This window comes from Cuculus canorus, chromosome 1, assembly GCF_017976375.1.
Source record: "Cuculus canorus isolate bCucCan1 chromosome 1, bCucCan1.pri, whole genome shotgun sequence".
NCBI classification, from domain to species: Eukaryota; Metazoa; Chordata; class Aves; order Cuculiformes; family Cuculidae; genus Cuculus; species Cuculus canorus.
In genome coordinates this window covers 179597242-179618910 of record NC_071401.1, presented here as the reverse complement: position 1 = coordinate 179618910, position 21669 = coordinate 179597242, and the positions used below count along the sequence as shown (strand labels likewise).

At 40.7% G+C, this 21669-nt stretch overlaps 1 protein-coding gene across 4 annotated transcripts in view; it reads left to right on the top strand.

Moving 5' to 3' along the window:
* DOCK4 (dedicator of cytokinesis 4) overlaps positions 1-15450 on the top strand; it is a 248507-nt gene extending 233057 nt beyond the window's left edge. For 2 of the 4 annotated variants that reach the window (XM_054056436.1, XM_054056435.1), the window contains 7 exons: positions 246-327; positions 575-684; positions 1827-1994; positions 5500-5572; positions 7982-8095; positions 9041-9102; positions 12342-15449. In XM_054056436.1, the coding sequence (XP_053912411.1) occupies positions 246-327; positions 575-684; positions 1827-1994; positions 5500-5572; positions 7982-8095; positions 9041-9102; positions 12342-12767 (1035 nt within the window). In that variant the 3' untranslated portion in view covers positions 12768-15449. Of the gene's footprint in view, positions 1-245; positions 328-574; positions 685-1826; positions 1995-5499; positions 5573-7981; positions 8096-9040; positions 9103-12341 lie in introns of all 4 variants that reach the window. The other 2 variants (XM_054056438.1, XM_054056437.1) reach the window with 1 other exon arrangement.
* The last annotated feature ends 6219 nt before the right edge of the window (positions 15451-21669 follow it).

Here is a 21669-nt window from a genome sequence, read left to right as displayed (position 1 = left end):
TCCAGCTGTCACAGCTGTGAAGTAATTATTTTAATATATTAATTAAATTTCTTTGTATTTGATTTTTTACTGTGTCTTTGTGTAGTAACATTAATGCCTTTTATACTGGTTTGCTATTTTGAAATACTGAGAGACTAGTCTAACAAATTACAAGGTCTTTGTTTTAGTGAAAAGTACGTTATAAATTTTAATTTTCCAAGCCTGTAAGTGTGATGTAGTAACAACAGCATCTCTTCTGTATGCAGCCTAGTCCATCTACCTCAAGCCTAAGTTCTACTCATTCTGCTTCACCTAATGTGACCAGTTCTGCTCCATCCAGTGCCAGAGGTCAGTGCTTGTGTCCTGTGGTAAACATTAAATATTGTTGATCCATTACACACCTGGATTTCTGCATGATATCACTGGTCAGAAGTCAAATTTGGCCAGTTGTTTCAGGAATATGAATTATTGCGGACAGGGGATGTCATAAGCATAGGAATGTCATATGCTTATTTGTCATAAGCGTAGAATTGAAATGTCTGTGAGTTTGTTTCGCTGCATTAAGTTAATCACTTGATGCATTTTTATATTCTAGCATCTCCTCTGTTGTCTGACAAACATAAGCATTCCCGAGAAAACTCTTGCCTGTCACCCAGAGACAGGCCCTGCAGTGCCATCTACCCTACTCCTTCCGAAACCTCGCAGGTAGGAAGTTTGATGGGAGTCCTCTGAACACAAGTAGCTAAGGAGATGAAAAGGGTGCTTGTTGAGCTCCAAGTAGTCTGCTCACTGCTGTTAATTTTCAAGGGGATTGTTTTTGCTTGTTTTTATAAGCAAATATTCTAAAACATTTTACATTAAAAAGATGTGAATAGACTATGGGGTGCTTGATCCACATGTCTGTTTGCTTTGTCTAGGTTTAGAGCTAGGTTTTGAAATTCACTCACTGCAATGAGAGAGAGATACAAAGACTTACCAGATGACACAGCCTGCTTGTGTGAAACAGTACCATTTTTCAATTTAGGGAAGAAGAAAGAAAGAAAAACTGTTATTGTGGCAGTTGCCCATGTTGACCTCCCCTTTATTTCTTCTGAAATAGCTAATCCTAGCCACTGTGAGATAATAATGTGCTCCGTGTGGCAATTCCGATTTTTCAACTTACTCTTTTCTCTGGAGTAATAAAATGTCTTTCTTTCCTGAAACTACATTGAGTTCTTACCTTAAAATTACTGTTAGATAGGTCTGTATGAAATTTGTATCTTTTGAGTAATCTGAAATGCAAAATGAGCTTAGTGAGCTGGCCAATTCTGAATCTCTATTTAATCTTTTCTTCTTAATGGACCTGCTTCCCTGAAGTGCTTTCCTTTAACACAGTTGCTGTTTTAATCTGTGCCATCACACAATGCACCTCTTGCTGAAGCTGAGAAAAAACACAACATAGGTAGAGTGTGAAAGGCCCTCCTTTCAACACTTTCATTTCCACTAGAAATTTTTACCTCTGATAAAAGCCAACTTAGTAGTCCAGAATCCTTTATTTCAGAAATGATTTATTGATTTCTCTCTAGTTGTATTCTTGTCCCTTGCTTCTTCAGTTATTGAATTAGCTCTTGATTTATTTTTTTCTACTTTTCTGTTTAAGTTCTCATGCTGTTATTTGAGGGCTTGCAAAGTAATACTGAAGTTTAGCCAAACTTAAGGGCAGTTCTTGGGATCTACTTACTTTTATATCTACTTCTCAGTGGTAGTGAAGCCAAACCAACATACAGGAAAGACGAGGAGATATTCTTTAAATAAAGCGGTTTTACAGTTTGCCGCAAAGAAAAAAATTATTCCATTTTTGCTCCCAGACTGCAAACTCTTGCTTTGCCAAGTGGAATGCGACTTCTATCCCCCACTCTACCCGAGATTCGATAAGGGAGGCTGAGGAGCTCGTAGTCCCAGTCTCCACTCTCTCTGAGACTCGCCCAGCAGGAAAATCTCCCAATTTGTCTCTACCCTCAGTGTCCCAAGAGAGGGTAAGTAGAACATTAACTTGTTTGTACAGTGAAGTATGTTTCAAAGGTGAGAAGTTCTGACAGTTTCTTTCTGCCATTATCATCAGGGAAAAGTGCAGTTTCTTTCTCTCGTGCTTTATTCCCTGAACAGTAAAAATGTATTGTGATCAGAAACAAAATTCTGATTCTCGGACTTCTGATTAAGAAGAGGAAAAGAAATCCTCAGGACAGTTGTGAGGAGATATCTTGGAGATACATGCAACTCTTTATTAGAATTTAGATGGTCAGACTGTTCCTTGTCCTTTCTGTTTTTTTCTAAACACCAGAAGTTAACTTTAACAGTCTTGGTTGGAGCTTCACACTGAGTTAGGAAGGAAAGGACCACCTGTTTTTGAAAGTCTTTGTTACAGCTTAATGAGTGCAGTTTTCACAATACTTTTTCAACCAGGAAAATCAAGGTGCACAGGCAAATTCCTGCACTTCAAGTCCAAATCAAGTCCTTTCAGGCCATAGCTATGTCATTTAAGGAAGTTTGATGGACTTCATAGAACAACACCACAGCAATACTACATCTGCTTCCCTCATTGAAGTTGATGCTTGAGGTTATCTGTGTACAGCTGTTTTCAGTAAACATCCATTTGTGCTTGCTTTTTGATGTCTGGCTGTTACTGTACAGTGTCTCTCCAGCTCTTCCCATACTCTGAAGATGAATGCCTGCTGTCACTGACTGGTTAACAAGCCTTCTTAATACTTGCACTATTCTTCTTCCTAATGGAGCTTAGGTTTCACTTTTTGGGTGTTTTAGTTTTTTTTGTCTCACTGAACATCCTGTAGTTGCTCTTGTTCTTCTATATGGTTTTATTTCATTATTTTAGTATGTCCCCATTTATCTGTATTTCATTCAGCTTTTGTCTCTTCCAATTTCAGTTGCTTTTTCAGCTTTTGCTCTTTACCTTCATAACAGAAAACGAACTTCAGTGCTTGCTCACTAGATCCTAGTGCACTGCAGACTCACTAGGCAGGGAACATTTGATCCAGACCAGGCGGGAATATATGATCATATTTTCTGTCAAATTAACATCCATAGGTAGCTACGTCGCCTCAGTTTAATCGTAACTCCAGGAAAACAGATATTACCTGATCCAGTATGACTCTAGTACAGCTCTGGGTGAACCTAGTGTAGCTCAAGGTCTACCAAAGCATTCTTTCTGTGAGATGTTTTAAGTCAAGTTGAATTGGCCAAGTATTTTTTCCTCGCTTTGTAATATGGAGCTGCAACATGTTAGGTCCAGAAAGACTACTTTTCAGCTGGGTTTACCGTCTTGTGAAGCCACAGCATAGTGCCTTGCTGACTCGGTATGGTCGCCTATGAACACTGGAAGGAGGTACAAGCATAGGATTTTATTTGGATTGCATTGATTGTCTGATCCTGCTTTAAAAAAAAAAAAAAAACAAAAAAAAAAAAGTAAATTTTATCTATTGTGACTTCCTTTGGAAAGTACATTGGGGACTTCAACCACCCTGACATATACTGGAAAAGTAGCATGGCAAGCCGTAGGCAATCCAGGAGACTCCTGGAGTGCATTGAGGATAATTTCTTCATCCAGCTAATAAAGACCCTCACCCGAGGGGATGCAGTAATGGACCTGATGGTCACTAATACAAGTGAACTCATCAGTGACATTAGGATTGGAGGCAGCCTGGGCTGCAATAGTCACGCACTGGTGGAGTTCAGGGTCCAGAGAGACATGAGGCAAGTGTGGAGTATAGTCAGGACCCTAAATTTCAGGAAAACAGACTTCCAGCTCTTTAAGGATTTACTTGGTAGGACCCCTTGGGACATCGTCCTTGGGGACAAGGGAGCAGAACAGAGCTGGCAAATGTTTAACAATGCTGTCCATGATGCACAAGAGCGCTCAGTCCCCATATGTAGGAAATTGGGCAGGAAAGGGAAGAGACCGGCGTGCCTGATTTGAGACCTGCTGGTTGAACTGAAGAGCAAGAGGGAACTGCACAGGCAGTGCAAGTTCCTACAGGGAACCTAGGAAGTATATAGGGACACTGCCTGGTTGTGTAGGGATGAGGTCAGGAAGGCCAAGATGCAGCTGGAGCTGAACTTGGCAAGAGAAGTGAAGACCAACAAGAAGGTCTTCTACGAGTATGTCAGTCAGAAGAGGAAGGTTAAAGAGGGGATGATGTGACTGAGAGCGGCTCTACAGAGAAGGACTTGGGGGTGCGGGCCGATGAGAAGCTCAACATGAGCCGGCAGTGTGCACTTGCAGCCCAGAAGGCCAACCGTATCCTGGGCTGCATCAAAAGAAGTGTGGCCAGGAGGGCGAGAGAGGGGATTCTGCCCCCCTATTGCTCTCTTGTGAGACCTCATCTGGAGTATTGTGTCCAGTTCTGGAATCCTCAGCAGGGTATGGAGCTGTTGGAATGGGTCCAGAGGAGGGCTATAAGGATGATCCGAGGGCTGGAGCACCTCCCATATGTGGACAGGCTGAGAGAGTTGGGGTTGCTCAGCCTGGAGAAGAGGAGGCTTCTAGGAGATTTACAGCGACCTCCCAGTACCTGAAGGGGCTACAAGAAAGCTGGGGAGGGACTGTTTAAAAGGCTTGTAGGGATAGGACGAGGGGTGATGGGTATAAACTGGAGAGGGGCAGATTTAGACTAGACATAAGGAGGAATTTCTTCACCATAAGAGTGGTGAGGCACTGTCACAGGTCGCCCAGGGAAGCTGTGGCTGTCCCATCCCTGGAGGTGTTCAAGGCCAGGTTGGATGGGGCCTTGGGCAGCCTGAGCTAGTGGGAGGTGTCCCTGCCCATGGCAGAGGGTTTGGAACCAGATGATCTTTAAGGTCCCTTCCAACCCAAACTATTCTGTGATTCTATGACTTACTTGTAGGATTAACTGTATGCTGTTTGCATCTGTTATCAAGATAAACTAGTGACCCATGAATTACTTGAATGCTACCAAAAGAAATAACTAGTGGAATTTTTAAATTGTTTCATAAATTTACAGAAAAGGAAAGGCAAAAATGCTTTCTGGGTCAGCTCTTATCTGCAAGAGAAGTAAGAGTGCTGCTACCAAAAATAGTCAGGGTTGGAAATAATACACAACATTCTTGTAACAGCTGTAACTTGAATATTGCCAAACTTTATGCCTTGTTCAGATCCTGATTCTGCAATGAAATTATTGTAAATCTATTCCTGCACTTGTTTAATAATCTATTAAAATACCTCTTGAGGAATGAGCCTTATTTTGCTTTTTTAGGGAGCTGGAAACTGTCAGAACTGTGTACATAATAATACTCCTTCTGATTCCAGTGTGTATATTGGAAAACTAGTCTATTCCTTATTTGGATGCACATATTTTTATTGAACTGTTTATGTTTTTAGGTGATGTCTATCATTCTACCTCCAAAGTAGACATGTGTTTGGGATAATAACGAAAGATATTAGTTTTCTTAAAGGCTACTGAAATAAAACAGTAGCTCTGCATAAATGACGGTATTCTCAATTTACAGAGGATGCTGTTTAATCATATTGGAGATGGTGCTTTGCCACGAAGCGATTCGAATCTGCCTGGCCCTGACAAAGGTAAGAAGAAGTGCTGCACCATACCAATCTTGGAAGCAATGAAAATATATTTAATCTGTTATATCCCTGTAGAATGCTAATTGTTTTGAGTGTATATTGTCATCTCCAACTTTCAAAACATTCTAAATAACTAATTAAATTCCACTAATACTAAGTTTCAAAACACTTTGCCAAAAAGAGGGGAACATGGTGTTTGTTTGAACTGAGTGTTGCACTCAGAAAGGCCCAGACGTTTGCAGGAAAGGGGGTGATGGAGCAGCAGGTTGCAGCAGGCTGCTTGCGAGAGCTGTCCTTTCTGCTTCACATTAGAGACATAGGGAGCAATGGACAGAGACTGGGGCAGAGAGAAGCTGAAGAGTTGTGTAGAGATGTGAAGTTTGGTACCTGCAAGTCCTCCTTGCCAAATATTTCGCTGTGCTTTTGGTTGCACTTTGATGGAAAATAAAAAATCAATTTGTTGCCTGTTGGTTTGGGGGAGTGTTAAAATAGATTAAATGAGAAACCTATGAACTTCCACAGACAAAATATAATGCCTTTCTATAATTTTTCACCCGGGGAATTTCAGTATTCTTGGCACAGTTATTGTGCTAAGATTCCATTATGTGCTTCACATCCATAATATGCTCCATCAATTCATTATGTGCTGCGCTTTGTGGTACACTGAATAAAGAGCAGTATAACAGCTATATTGAAGATAAATATTTTAAGAATATACTATAACAAGAACTGACCAGGAATGAGATTTTTATCAATAAGAGCTGATTTTTGTAACTATTTTTGTGTCCAAGTTTTTGTGAAAGCTGAAGGGTGGAATTTTTCACAGGGCTGAAAAAAACATATTAAATAATTTAACACGGAAAATGGCAAAACTTTTCCGCTGGCCTATGTGGCCAAGTACATTACAGAATTGTTAAAGTAAATATTCTGTCCTGGAGACTTTAGCAGTCCAAAGAACTGACTGCTTGGATGACTTAAAAGAAAAATTGGCCTGTCAAGAGATTCAGGCATTTGAAGTACCTAGGTGTGGTGCCAAGTCATTTTTAGGATGAGGCAAAGCCATACTCCTAGGTAACAGCCTACAATAAAAAGCAAGCAATATATTGCATGTTTTGGCAATAAAAAAGCAAAATGATCCTCTAGAAAACAGATTATTCTGAGCACTGTTTTCAGGGTCAACTAATGTGCAATATACGGTAATAATATTGTTACAGATACAAAACAGATATTAATACTTGTACTTTTTTGTTTTAACTACTATTATAGTGGGATTGCATTCCTTCTGAGAGCCCTTGGTGTTGCTATAATACCAATCCTCGATACCACCAGTTGGCAACAGTACTTTGTTTTTCACTTTATCTTTGTAAATGAGCGTGGAAACTGTCATGGCAAGATGTTTGAGGCTTTGAAAGTGGAGTGGATTTTAGTGATGGGGTTCTGGTGGGTTTTTTTAGGGGGAACACGGAGGTTTGAAGCAGATTTTTTCCACATTTTACAGGATGAAACTGTAGGTTCTTAGTTAGATTTTGCCCTGTTCACGTTAAATGCTCTGTCCTTCTACCTGTCTGACTTCTTTCTAATATTGGTGGCTCCTTGATAAATGTGAGCTAATTTAGTTCTGTTAAGGAAGCTGTTCCAGGCCTTATGGGATCACTCAGTTAAAGTTACGGAATTTAGTAAAGGTTACACAGACAAATACAACAGCCAGGTTTATGCATGTCAAGGTGATAGTAATTTTGCATGATGAAGCAGAGATCCTTGACTGTGGGTACAAACACTGTATATGAATTTTCTTAGTCTGCAATGTCTTCTTAATTTTCTTCCCCCCAGACACTTTCATTCCAGTTTTCACTGCCTTAACTTTGTGTCCTTTCCACCTTCTTTCAGTTCTGAATTTGTAGCCTGTGTAAGCAAAAGAAGACTGTTTGCACGTAAGCTTTCTGAGGGAGGCTGATTGGAATTTGGCAGTTCCTTTCTCTAGTCACTCCTGTATATAAAATGAGTTAATGGAAACAGTTTGTGCATAGTCCTTTCCCTTCTGCCTAGAAACTTCTAAATAGGAGTCTGGTGCAAAGATAAAGTGATTATATTAACAGGCTTCAAGCTTATCAACCTTTGTAGCTGGATTTGCTGTGCACCAGAGTGCTATCTCGGCTGCTGCTGTTGTTGATGATCCTGACTGCTATACAATCGCAAACTGACCTGAGGGCCAGATGCATACATCAGGCAACCAGAGGATTGGCAGCCATTATTTAAGAGCTTTTCAAATACTGATGTAATCATAAGAGCTTTTCAGGCATGTTTGTTCAGTTGTTTAACGTTTCACTCTGTGTATTTTTGCCCTCATGGATAAAGGCAAATCAGAGAGCTAGAAGTGTTGGTGCCTATGCCAGCTTTTTCATTCTCTTCCAGCTGTAAACACCACTCCCAGCAGCTGGAGCCTGGACAGTGGGAAGGAAGCCAGAAACTCATCAGAAAGTGGAAAGCTTATATCTCCTCCTGTACCACCAAGACCTGCACAGACTGGTGAGTTTAAGGGCATTTCATGCTAAGCTCACGGAAAAACATTATTTATTTGAGGTCTTAAGATTCTTTCTACTCTGATTAATGTTTAACTATTTGGGCAGGTTAATTTATTGTTTAATTACTCTACATAGAAGGCTGTAGAAGTGCCTCCACAGGTATTTTCATCTCAATAATTTCTGTAGCATTCTGTTTACAATACTTTGTCCCTTCACTGAATAGTTTCAGACAGTTCATGGTGGTACTAAGGGAGGATGATCAATTTAATCTTTTGATCTTATGACAATTGGATGTTAGCAATTGGAAACAATCATTAGCCACAAGGAATCTTGCTGGCCAGAAAATGCACAGCAGTCATGGAAGTACGTGAGTTCTGTTACTATAAGCAATTAGCCCTTCATAAAATTAATGTCCATTTAAAGGAAAGGCTGCTTAAGTAATACTATAAATATAATTGCTTTTAAGGGAGGGAAGACACTTTTTGTGTTTTAGAATTATGTATTAAAGTATGTCCAGTCATGCTTACATTATATTTACAGGTAAATGTTTGATGTAAGTATATTATGTATTGCCCTTTTTCTTATTTGACATACAAATACATAATATATTTCTTAAGAACAAAAAGAGGAGGAGTAAGTTGTTATAGTGACTTATTTTTTTAATTCTGTTATCATTTGGTAGGATATAAACCAATTTACAGTGATATAAAATTTGTTGGTGAAGATGGATGCAGAAATATCTTCTATTGCACTGGTTGTACTGCACGATAATCCTGAAAACAAAATAAAATAAACAAAATATCTAGAACAATTAGCTGCAATCAGACAAGTATCTAGAGGGACACGGAGATAATGTTTGTGTATTGAATGATCTCTTATCCACTTAAGAAATATTTCTTAGCGAAAACTGTAATGCCAAGAGTGTACTGAAATCTTTCTAACTTCACAGCATCACCAGCAAGACACATAGCCTCTGTTTCCCCTTCTCCTGCTGGCAGATCACCAATGAAGGTACTGTCATATTGCACTGAATTGCCTTTGTGGGGCAGGTCGTATGTGTTGTGGGGTAAATACATTATTTGGGATTATATTCTATTTTCCTTTAATTATCATATGTCTATACAAAAACCGTTCATGAGAATAAGTAGCCATAACAATTACAGCAGCTCTGAACATTTTCAAAACTGCAGGCAAAAACCTAACCTTCAGAATCTTAGCCTCTCAATATTAGGCTTCTCACCTACGTGGATAATCAAGCTCACCCGCGTCAGTAGACAGAAGGGAGTGTAAGAAATAAATCTCAGAGGTACCCAGTAGTCACCTAGTGCAGAATTCTCTCTCAAACAGTGGCAAAAGGGGAGATGCCAGCTATGGAGAACCTGTTGTGCAACCCGTTCCTCTTACTCCTCCAGCATCCAGAGCTGTTGCATTAGAGGGTGTGTTAGAGAGTAATCCCTGCTTCAGTAATTTTAATACCCATTTCTTCTGCAGAACAATCCAGGGAGGTTGTGTAAGGAGTTGAAAGTAGTTTGAAGGAAACATGAAGCATAGGCTATGAATAAGCAGTGACTCTTCTCCGGTGGTTAAACAACCGTAGTAATTGAGGATCCAGGTTATACTCAGCAGGATTAATTTCTATTTCAAGATATTTGAATGTGTTGGTACCCCACTCATTGCCCAACAGCTTATTTGTTTGAAAAATTGACTGAGAATCTGTCAGCACTGGTGGACAAGAACACAGAGCTTGCGTGTTCCAGGTAAACCCTGGTGTTGAGAGAGTGTACAACATTAGTCTTGGGGGTAGCCTCTACCACCCCACTGAAGCAGAGAGAATTCTGAAGTTAGAATTGTAAAGGGCAACAATCTGGAAGGACGGCAAATAGAAAGGAGCACGACTTAGGCCTTAGGCACTCAGATGCAAGGGCAGAAGGAGGCAGTCCTGCCCAAGTGGTCCTTCAGCTAACTAATGCTGCAGAGGTACACACCTCCTGAGGAGGAGGAAAGAGGCACTCAGAAGTGCCTCCTTTCCCCTTGAGGTCCTTAATCACAAGTTTGCGGTCACTCTCCTGTTTGTCATCCCATGAGCCTGTGACATGTCCATTTGTGGCTGCACAGTGGTTCAGGTTCATCACAGAGCAATTGTGCTGGCCATTGGAGTGCCCCGTAGTCCTATTACCAAAGTATACCTTCTGCTGAAGTAAGCACTGAGCCCAGGTTTTGCACTAACTGCTTACTAGGAAGCTCTTCAGAGCATTAAGATCTTGCACAAAAGGTGAGCGACTCTTCCTTTGTTCCCAAATTGCTATTGGGATTGCTATTGATGATTCTTAGGGATACCTGAAGGTTTTCCTAACATTTTCTTCTAAAGATGTGGACTGAATGTGTTGTACAGCCAAAGTCTGGACTGCTGCTTGGGAGAGGAATGCTGGCTCAGAGTATTTCTGAGAGTTGCTGGATCTCACTTCAAGCATCCATGAATTTCCAGAATTTTTTGGTGCCTAGACTGTTACTCACTACTGATACAAGCAGTCTGCACTGCTGTCAGGAACTCTGCTCAGCTCCTAAATTGAAGCAAACAGAGTTTACACGTATTTGCTCTTGTTCTGAATGACAAACACAAAGGCCCTAAGTGTTGTATGTGGTCTCTTAATCCAAGTGTCAAATGATCTTTGAACTTGAACCAATTACATCATTTATTTGAAAACCTTGACCCTGGATATTTGTGGGGCGAGGAGCACAGCTGCAGCCTCCTCACATGCAGAGAAATGGAAACTGAAACAAGTAGTTAAACAAGCTGCTAGACATGCCTGAAATGTCTTCAACATGTATTGAGCTTTAAATAAAACTTGCTCTGCTTTTCTCTAGCCATATACAGGGCTAAATCTTTTGCCTCTTTTCCAGCTGTTATGTGCTGCCAGAGGAGGCCGTCTTAGTACAAAACCCACTAATGTAAATGAAGATTTTTTTTTTTCTGTTGCTTTCAGTGCACTGTGGATCCAGTCCTAGATGAATAACTAAGATAATCTCAGCAGCATAAAGTCAGTGCAGCCAGCTCCATACACCCTTGCCCCTCTCCTTTTCCTCTCCTCCCTATCCTTTGTTGCATGGCTCACACTCTCACCTCAAGCTGAGCAGCTGAGCGCCAACCAGTCTAACAAAAAACTCCGGTGAGAAATTTGTCTTTAATGCAATTTCTCCATTCCTTTTTTAGCCAACACTTGAGGCCATTAAGTCTAGATTGTCTCAGGTGACTCCAGTCAAAAGTAGATATGTTGCAAGAATTTTTCAGTTTGCAAAGTGTAGTCTAACCTTTTACAGTTTTTAGTTGAAGTTGCTCCATAAGAATAGGACTGCTCAATGTTTTTAGGTAGGGCTTTACTGGCCCTACTTTTTATTCTTCATCAATACGGTCGTTGCCACTTGGGCCCTCAGCTTCCCGTCCCTCACCTTCCCCCCCCACACCTGCCATTTGCCACCTTTGCCCTCCGTTGGACCCTCATCCCTGGGGCCCTCACTGGGGGTCTGTGTTTTGTGCAAGCGGCACAGTGTGTCCAAGGCACACCTGAGAGATGGGGGAGAGGAAGGGTGAAGCAGTGTGGTTCAAAATGCCATCTGCGGCAGCAGCAGAGGTGCCTTGCGCTCTGCCTTCCTGCTGCCGCCCGTGAACACCAAGACGAGTCGCAGGCTGAACAGGGTTTGACATCTGCTCTGGATTTCACCTCTGACACTGGATTATGGAAACGATGCCACGATGTAAATGCACTTTTTCATTGCATGACAGAGCACTAAAACTGGGGGGGAAGGCTTTGGAAAATGTATTTGGAACAGGAGAGCCGCAAGTAGTAGCAGGGACTGGGATGCACATCCTGTGCTTTGGCGTTAGGGGGCAGGACGCCACTAGGTATGCGCTATGTGGGGTTATGCATTTCTATTAAAGCTAGGAAAACCAAAAATGCATTTTAAAGGCTTCCAGATTTTTCTACACCATGATAATAAGATAGCATTTAAATACAGTTTTACTTCAGCTTATGTGAATTACTGGCATGAAGCACTGTTCACGGTGTATCTAGGCACTCTTTAAATGAGCTTTATATTGGTATCTTACTGCATCTTAATTTAAGAGGGATGCAGCCATTTACATTTATTAAGCCTCAGAATCTTTGTGCTGTATCCCTGTGTTTTCAGTCTGAGCCAAGAAATGCTCTCCCTCGTTAATCCAGGTAAATTCTTCTGCCCTTTCTTTCGAGCAGGGGTCTGTGCAATCATTCACACCATCTCCAGTGGAGTACCATTCCTCGGGGCTCATATCCAACTCCCCGGTGCTGTCGGGGAGTTACAGCAGCGGCATCTCTTCGCTCAGCCGATGTAGCACATCAGAGACATCAGGCTTTGAAAGCCAAGGCAGCGAATCGACAGCGAGTGTCCCGACCTTCAGCATTTCTGAGGAGCCTGTGAGAAAAGAAAGTAAAACCCCGCCACCTTACAGCGTGTACGAGCGGACTTTGAAACGCCCCGTTCCTCTACCTCACAGCCTCTCCATCCCACCCGCCACGGATCCACCGGCACTGCCGCCCAAGCCGCAGCTGGTCCGGCCAAACAATCTGGAAAACAGCAGCAGGAGGACTGAGCAGGTGCCCCGGCCCAGGCCTCTGCCCCGCAAAGTCTCTCAGCTATGAGAAGCCACTTTTATATTTAATTGCAATCGATTCTTTACTGTTTAAGAAATAATATTTTTTAAAAACGGTAAAACATGTTTAGTTAGGCACTTCAATATTTTGCCCACCTTTTCTTTCGAGTAATTTTGAAATGCTTATTAATATTATGTTGCACATTTGAAATGAAATTACTAATTTAGGTTGCCAGATACTATAGGAAGCATGAATGAGAGGAATTTATTTTTTTTTTTAATTTTGTGGTGGTGGATACTGATAAGTGCTTTTACTTGTACTTTATTTTTATTTAAAATTTAAATCTAAAACCCTACAGCTCTCATCTGAGTTAGCCGAATGCTTCTTACAAAGTACAGAATATACTGACTGGATCTTTACTACTAGAGATAAGTGCACGCTTTCTAACAAAGTAGTCTGTAGACTAGGATGTTTCTGCAAGTAGGCTGAAAGTTGTTTCTCTTATCTAATGAAGAGGTTGGTCATTTCAAAAGTCTGTGAAAAGTGGAGACATAATGCAAGTTATACTGCAGATAACTGTTGTAAGAATGTGTTTTGGAATTTTTGAAACACACATTTGGTTTATGTTATTTTTAAGATGGAAAAATACCTGCATTTCATTTAGCATACAGCACTGTTCTAGTGAATCTTGGTAACTTTTTGGTGCCATTAGTGTGTTACTGTACCTGACGCATCATTTTCTTTTTGAGGTGCAATTTACTTTTGTGCTTCAACTTTTTTTTTTATTGTTTTGGTTTTGCTTTTTTAAAAAGCTAGCAGTTCGCTAGTGGAGGTTCTCTGCTGTTCTTGGAAGTTCACCATAAAATACAATCTGTGCATGAAACAGGTACAAATGAATTGTTCATTTAACTTGTGTAGAAGAATCAGTGCTGACTAATACCAAGGCAATACACTGAATGAACAAATTTTTTAAAATAGAAAATACTGGATATCAATCAATAAATTAAAAAGCTAATTGCAAAGGTCATTAATAATTCTGAAAAAAAAAAAAATAGCAAAAATTCTGAACAGCTCTTTGGATGTGCATGTACCGGAGGAATCAGGTTTTGGATTTGCTTTTTAGCTTGAGTTCATCACCATTATCTCTCCTGTAGGAGAATGGTGTTTGGCCTTAGGTTGTATTTTAGCAACTGGCCTGTAGAGAGCTCTGGAAAGCTAATGCCAAGCCGTAAGAATGTGGAGTGGGGAGAGAAAAGCACCTTCTGTATGTATTTTTTGTATCCTCTTTCTTTTACTGACTGTTTAACATGTGCTTGGGAACAGATGTGTGAACTGCATTTTAAATCATGTTGTTAAAAATATTCTCCCTCTTTTGTTGGGAAGCTCATGTTGATTTTAGCTGTGTGTTTGATTTGTTGATAGTTTAACTGGAAGAAAGTGACCACTTTTTATATTCTCTCAATTAAACCTTCAGCAGTTACAAGCTGTTGATGGTGGCTATAGAGGTTTTCTATAATAAATGTTCAAGTATTTTTGTACATAATTGGTAAATTTTAATAAGGAGTGTACCATTATGTGAAAAAGAAGCAAACAGTTGTGTATGCAGTAAGATTGTTATAATTATGCCAAATACTTTATGTATGGAAAAAAGAATATTTGTAAATATGTGCTTTTAACAATAATTCTGCCATATTGACTTTACAATTTTGAATGTCAGAAAAAATTAATATATGTTAAAATATTTATGTTTTAGTGAAAGTATTCATAACTTGAAAAGGAACATATGAATTTTAGCTTTGTATCTTGCTGATTTCGAAGTCTGAAATTCCTTGAACTAGCTCTTGCTTTCTACTATAACATTTTTGTGTCTGTAACCACATCATAAAAGGTGTAGAAGGCTACGTATTTATGCTGATATAAAGAGGTAATGCCTGAGATTTAAATGAGGTGTCATAAGTCAGATAACAAAGCTGCTTTGATTTTATTTTTTTTTTCACCCCTCTGTAGTTCAATAGATTTTGTTGACTAGTGCTTGAGCACAATATGAATCAGTGTTATTTGCTCCTGAAGCCATTTTTTTTTTATTTCTGGTAGTGAGCAGAGTTGATGACTTTATCATTTGCCTGCATTACTGAAGTCAGCTTTGCAGCAAAACATTTCATGAAGTTTCTGTTTACCTAGACACTCATAATGGTTGCTGCATAATGTTAATATGGAATAAAACAACTTAATATATCTTTACAGTATAACTTGTTTTCTACAGAATGAGAAATTATAATTCAGTTTGTCATGGAATTAAAGTTCTGACTCCTTGTCTTGCTAAATCCGGTTTCCTTTCTGTTAAAAGTCTCCTGATGGATCTAGTGTTCTCCCTGTTTGGATCCGTAATTGCTTTGTGAGACAATGTGGAGAGTATTGACCTGCTCTTCTGAGCAAGTGAAGAATGTAAAATTTACTAGGAGAGTTCACTGTAAATTAACCTGCATGAGTGCTCTGTTTTTATAACCGTGACATCAGGAAAACTCTGAAGGATAGCAGACGGTGTAAAATTGACAGAGTACTCTAAAACCGAGCTGATGCATTTTCTGCTTAGCCAGTTTTGACAAATTGATTCTGTAGATCAGTCTTTCAACCTGATTTCCTATAAAAAATGTAGTATGAAATTTTATTATGTATGTTGTGACACCCAGCGCTTGAAAACCTAATGTAAATAAAGGTCTCGTTTGAATTTTATGTATTACTCATAAATGTAGTTTTATCACTTTCTGGATGACAGTGAGTAATTCAGAAGCTGATATCTGAGGACTTATGAGAACAAGTTGCTGTTACTACTCAATAGCGTGAACATTAACTAATGTACGTGTAATAGGTGGTAGGATGATCTTGTATTCAAATACCGCGTTTGAGATACTGATACCTCTGGGATACCATAGAAGCAGCTGCACACTTGTCTGGCCAGCTTTGAAATAATGCGAATCAGACCGGTTCTCATGGTGGGTTAATGCCTCTGTAAGGAGGAGTGAACTCAGTCAGATCAGAGCCTGTAGCCTGTGTCCTGAAGCTGGTTACCCCTTGATAGTAAAGGTTTTGGGGTAGTGCAGATAATGAACAGGGTGTAGCTATGTGTAAATCTTGTCTTCTCAATGAATAATGGCACGTTGCCCTCCTGCCTGACTGTTCTTGTTCACAGATTGTCCAACAGTGACTGAGCAAAAAGATACCAATAGGCAGGAGTCGATGCCCAAGGTATAAACAATGAAAAGCATCTTGTTTTGAGTGTAACTGTGGTCAGTGAGGCATATAGCAACATAGTGTCAACAACCCCAGGCACTGACAGACACAGATCTTTGCTCCAGAGCTCTGTTGGTGATGTTTTCTCGCAATGCCCTCATGATCCAGGTAAAGCCTTGGCATGTGCTTGCTGAAGGGCAAAGCCCCATCTGCTGGGACAGTGTGAAAGGACATTCAGAACTGGAGCCCTTGAGATTCTGACCTTGAACTAGATTCTGTAGGAGGATGCTTTTTCCATATTAATTTAATTTGGTTTTATCTTCTTTCTATCATTTTAATTCAACTTTTGCCATATATTTCATATAGGAAGCTAGGATGATTTGTTGCCTTGGGTAACATTAACAAAGAAATCTGATTAAACAACAAATGTGGAAGGTTTATTGTTGCAGACCTCACAAGTGCACTAAGCATTAGGATCGAGTGATTCTTCCTGGGCAGTAAAATAAGGCTGCTAAAGAAAAAACAGTAAATGTTTTTTAAGATTGTATTGCTCAGTAAGGAACTCGGCGTGCTTGTAATGACAGGCTAATGGCTTTGCAGACCTGTGAGATGAGCCTCCCAGGCACGGCTGGGCAAACTCACCCAGGTGAGAACTTGTGTTAAGGATACAGTTTATAGCTCCTCTCTAACTGACTGATGTTAGGTTTGTATTTGTTTCAGGAAGACTATCAGAAGAGAAAAGAGGGTAAACAGTCTGGGAAAAAAAAAGTTTAAAAATGACAAATGAAACATAGGCAAAACCCTTGATGGCTAGAGAATTAATCCGATGTGTTTGCACTCAGCCAGGAAAAATAGTAGTAGAAGAAACCGAAATGTTAGCTGAAATTGAAGCAATTATTTCTTTAAGTTATTGTAAGCATGATTTTATATCAGCTTGTCTCCTGGTTGAGCTGAAGGGGGCAGAAGGGAAGCTGGAAGTCCTGACAAAATACAGGTGTTTGGGTTTTTTTTCTTTTGCAAAGGCTTTTGTGGTGGGGCTTTTCCTCTCACTGTGGCTTACCCAAGGAAAGATGCTGGAGGGCAGAGAAGGCTGCCATGAGCTGCAAGGGCAGAGTGTTTCTAAATCACAAAGCCCTGCAAAATATTTCTCTGGTTTTGCTAACCAGTTTATTTTTTCTTATCGCAAGGTGTATAATTGATAGTGTATTTTGTACTACAGGGAGAAAAATCTATGTCCAATTTCATAGGAAATGGCTGCTCTGATAGCTCATAAGCTGCTGAAATTTGGGTTATGTATTTCTTGCTTATTTTTGACAGACTGCTATTGCTGCTGTTTTTCCTTCACCTCAGTGACTTCCCTTGAAGTGTTTTCTCTTTTCTTTTCAAAAGAAAGGCTGTCCGTGAGGAGCTGCTTCAGCCATTCCCATGGGGAATATTTCAGAAGCGCAGCCCGAAGGGAATGTAGCACAGGCTTCCTCTCCCAGGAGGAGGATCACAAGGGCCTTTGGAACAAAAGCTGGGCGTGGGTGGGAGTGGAAATATACCTGTGGAGCACCCGTAGGAGTCTGTGGTCACCAACATAGCAACAGCTCAAGGACAGGGATTAAACTAATTTACTAAAACCAGAAGGTGGGGTGTAGGTAACATCCTGCAGGGACTAAGCTTTGCTAAAGAGTGAAACTCAGTCCCGGTACACTTTGAAAATGAAAGGTCTTCACCTTGTTTCCTGATCCTCTTTTCACACACACACAAAAAAATAATGCCAGGTAGATAGGCTCTTTATAAAAGGGTTACTGAGCACATGATAAGGGGCAACTAACTGTTGCTGTATAGGGAGCAGACAAATGCTGAATCTAGACTTTAGGCATAAGATGACTTGAGAGACCATTGCTCTGTGTCTTTGGGCTGGCTGCTACTCAAGGGATGTATCATGTGCAATGATTTGTCCTTATACTTTGAATATGCTCTGGTAGAGCCAGCTGCCCACACTCTTTGAGCTCCCCTGCTTGTCTCCTTTCTGCCATCTGTTGCAAGGCTTGCTGCAGGTGTGCTGTCGGGGGCCACCTAACCACTGTGTGCTTTAGTTGAGACATTCAGTTGACCTTTGTAAATACAGTGTTGCAGTAAATTCAAGGATGTGATACAACATCCAGTAAAATGAATGCAAATATTCCTATCGAAGCTTCTAGAAACTGGCATGTGTCCAGGAGGAGTTGGGCAAAAGCAGACAATATCTAATTAATTTAATCTCACCTGAAAAAAATAAGTGTCAGCAACAGCAACGCTGACCACAAGACACTTTACAATGAACAAAACACATCAATAAACTCGGCTTGGTTTTTTTTTCCAGCTACTGCTTTAGGAGATGAAGCAACAAATATTACTGTGCTGTGCTCTTCTCAAGCCATTATGTGCAGCAAAAGAAGATTATGCAGACTGGACAGAGGTTTTTTATGTTGCCAAGGAGAGTTTTCTTGCATCTGCAGTCCTCCCTCCAAGTTCTGTCTCAGAACTGAAGCACATCCTGTCAATACCCCTAAAGCTATGATTCAGTGGAGTTTTTATAGCTATAAAACCTGAGCTGCATGATGATAAGCAAGCAAAATCAAAGCAAGTCATAACCTGCTACTTTGAACATGCAGACAGGGTCTGCAGGAGAGCAACCAGGGAGAAAAAGTGAGAAAATTGGTTTTCAGGGTATAAAGATCTATTTTGACTTCTATAATATCTGCTGCTTTCTGAGAAGTGCTGAATTTTTTTGCCACATATTTTACTGGCTTTTCCTCTCCCTCTGTGTGAGATAATGCTGGGGAGTGGTTTTCTCTGGAGTCCACGTAGGTTTGTTCTTGTACCAAGAGAAGGTGGGTTTTGTTTAGTTTTGTTTTATTTTCTTCTCAATCCTGTCCAAAGAAAGGGCAGAGCAGAAGAAAGAAGACAACAGAAAAGATTGTGGTCAGTGCAGTATGATCTCTTAGCTCAGAGGTAGTCATGTTCAGAGAAGTTCTCTAGCCCTTGATCCCAAACTTTCAAAGAGTAAAGATCAGTTCCAAACTGTGAATTTACTACTCATTCAAATGTAGATTAAAAATAGCTTCCCAATCCTACAAAGGAGCCAACAGCACTCCCAGGAGCGCACTGCATTTATGAATGAAGCCAAGTCCACAAGTACGTCCAGCATCTGCTGTAACACCCCAAAAGTATCTGAACAGGAAAGAATAGACACTGAGAGACAGAGGTTCACTCATTGTTCTGTAAGAGAGATATTTACTTCATGCTTCCATTTCACCCATGCCCAAATCTTCCTGGCTGAAGGCACAACGAATCATTTCACAGAATCACAGAGCTCACCTGTCCCAACCCCCTGCTCAAGCAGGTCCACCTAGAGCCAGTTGCCCAGCACTACGTCCAGGCAGCCTTTCAATATTTTCAAGGATGGAGACTCCACAACTTCTCTGGGCAACCTATGCTAGTGCTTGTTCACCTTCACAGTAAAAAGGTATTTCTTAGTCAGAGGTTCGGAGCCGCCTGTGGTTCAGTTTGTGCCCATTACCTCTGCTCCTGTCACTGGACACCACTGAAAAGAGCTCTGTCCTCTTTTCCTTTTAGGTATTCTTACACATTGATGATATTTCCCCTGAGCTTTCTCTTCTACAGGCTGAACAGTCCCAACTCTCTCAGCCTTTCCTTATGGGAGAGACGCTCCAGTCCCTTAATCACCTTCGTGGCCCTTCAGTGAACTTTCTCCAGTATGTCCATGTCTCTCTTGTATGGATTTCTCCATGAAGTACCTTAGATGATTAGACAGAAAAAGTACCACCTTTTCAGAGTGATTCCCACAGTGTACCTGTGCCGGCCATGCCCGCTGGTCTCCCTGGGGGCTTTGTGGCTGGCATAGGTGAGTGGAGAGGAGTTAGCAGGCAAAAGGAGCTGACACATGGGGAAACTATGGCTTCCAGAAGCAGTTCAACGGAATGAGGTCCATAGCTTCCCTCCCAGCTCTGGTGGAGCAGTAGGGGTGCTGGAAAGAGCTCCACAGCCTCGTCACTCACTCCTGGCCCCTCAGCCCATGCACAAGGACAAAAAAGCGAGCAAGATCCATCTTGCTGTGGAAAGCGTGCTTCTGCGTGGACATCAAATGTGGTGAGGGATGGACATAGGTGTGCACTGCAGCACACTGCCTGCTCTTATTTGGTGTCCTTACTGCTGCAGCAGTGATGTACCCATAGAATCTTGACTATCTCAACTTGCTGTCACGGTATTATAGACAGTTGTGTTGCCTAGGATGAGCTGCAGCACTGTAAAAGACACAGAAACTGTTAAAATGTCAAACTGTAACCCCAAATCGCTATTTATCATTCTCACCAATGCTACATTTATTTAGATTGGGAATTGGGAAAGTTAGTGAATTTTGCAAATTCTTTTAGTGAGCTTTTTCTGGTTCAGTGCTATTTTTATTGAAGACATCACCAGCCCATCTTGCAAGTGAAGGTTTCAGCAGTTGTGCTAGATGAAACCAGGCACAGCTTGAATGACAGGAATTCAATACTGTGTTGGCTCATTAGAGAGATTTGTATTCTACACTGAGCTGAAGGAAAGGGAGTGACCTAGGAGACTCTGAGCAGGCACTAAACTGCGGAAGCAACAGCAGTAATGACAGCAGATGGCAGGGTCAGCTCATTAACTGCATTTATCTAATTGAAGCCTTCCCATATATTGTCAGGTAACAATAAAAAAAAAAAATCATCTGTCAGAAATCCCACCTGGTTATAATTGACCATCATTAATAAATCTGTTCCAAAACAGGCTGCCAAAAATTCAACTATAATCACGTAACTCTAATTAGTAAATGACAATTGCCGAGATAAGTTGCTTTGGTTGGGTGACAAAGGGAACCAAAGCTGTGGCTGCTGTTGGCAGAACATAAAGCTGTTTTGTAAAGGTTTACTGGGCTGACAAAACATCTGCTTAGTTGGATGTTTTGGTCTTTCTTTGATAATTCGTGTGTTGTGGAACACAGAGCTGTAACACCTTTTTTTCTCCAACACACTGTTTATACGTAAACGAATAAATACTGTGGCTAGATTAAACTGGATTTGCTCTGAAAACCACACTTTTTTCCTGGTTTCTACCTTGGTCTTAAAAGAAAAAAGGCAATAGACAGGAGTCTATTTCCCAAAATAAAAAAGAGACTTGGTTTAAACCATATTATGATTTTTTTGACTAAATATTGACAAATTTCAAACCTTATATAGACTTATTTGTGCTGCACTCCTGAAGGAACACCACATTCCCACAGCTGACTAGCTTGACCTCGCTCCACATCTTTATTTTGAGGGGCTACTTCAAAACCAGTGCTCTGAAATATGTGCAGCTGCTTGTGCAGTGAGGCAGGATCTCCTGGGCAAGAAAGCATCGTGCTACACTGTCCTTGCACAACATACTTACCAACACTAAAAATAAATCAATTAATAATGTCAGAAAATGACAGATTTTTAATCTCACCGCTAAATTCTCATCTGCCTGCAGTGCAGTCAGCAGCACTTTGCAGAAAGTATTGCTAAAGTTTGCTTTATTTTTATCTAGAGCAGACAAATTGCTGTGACTTCTTCCTGGTTCTTCTGTAGGTGTCTTATTCTGTATGCCCTGCCTGGAAAACAACATATGGACAAGGTCATACTGCAGTCAAGGGAAGAATGAGTGATTTGCCTTACCTACTTTG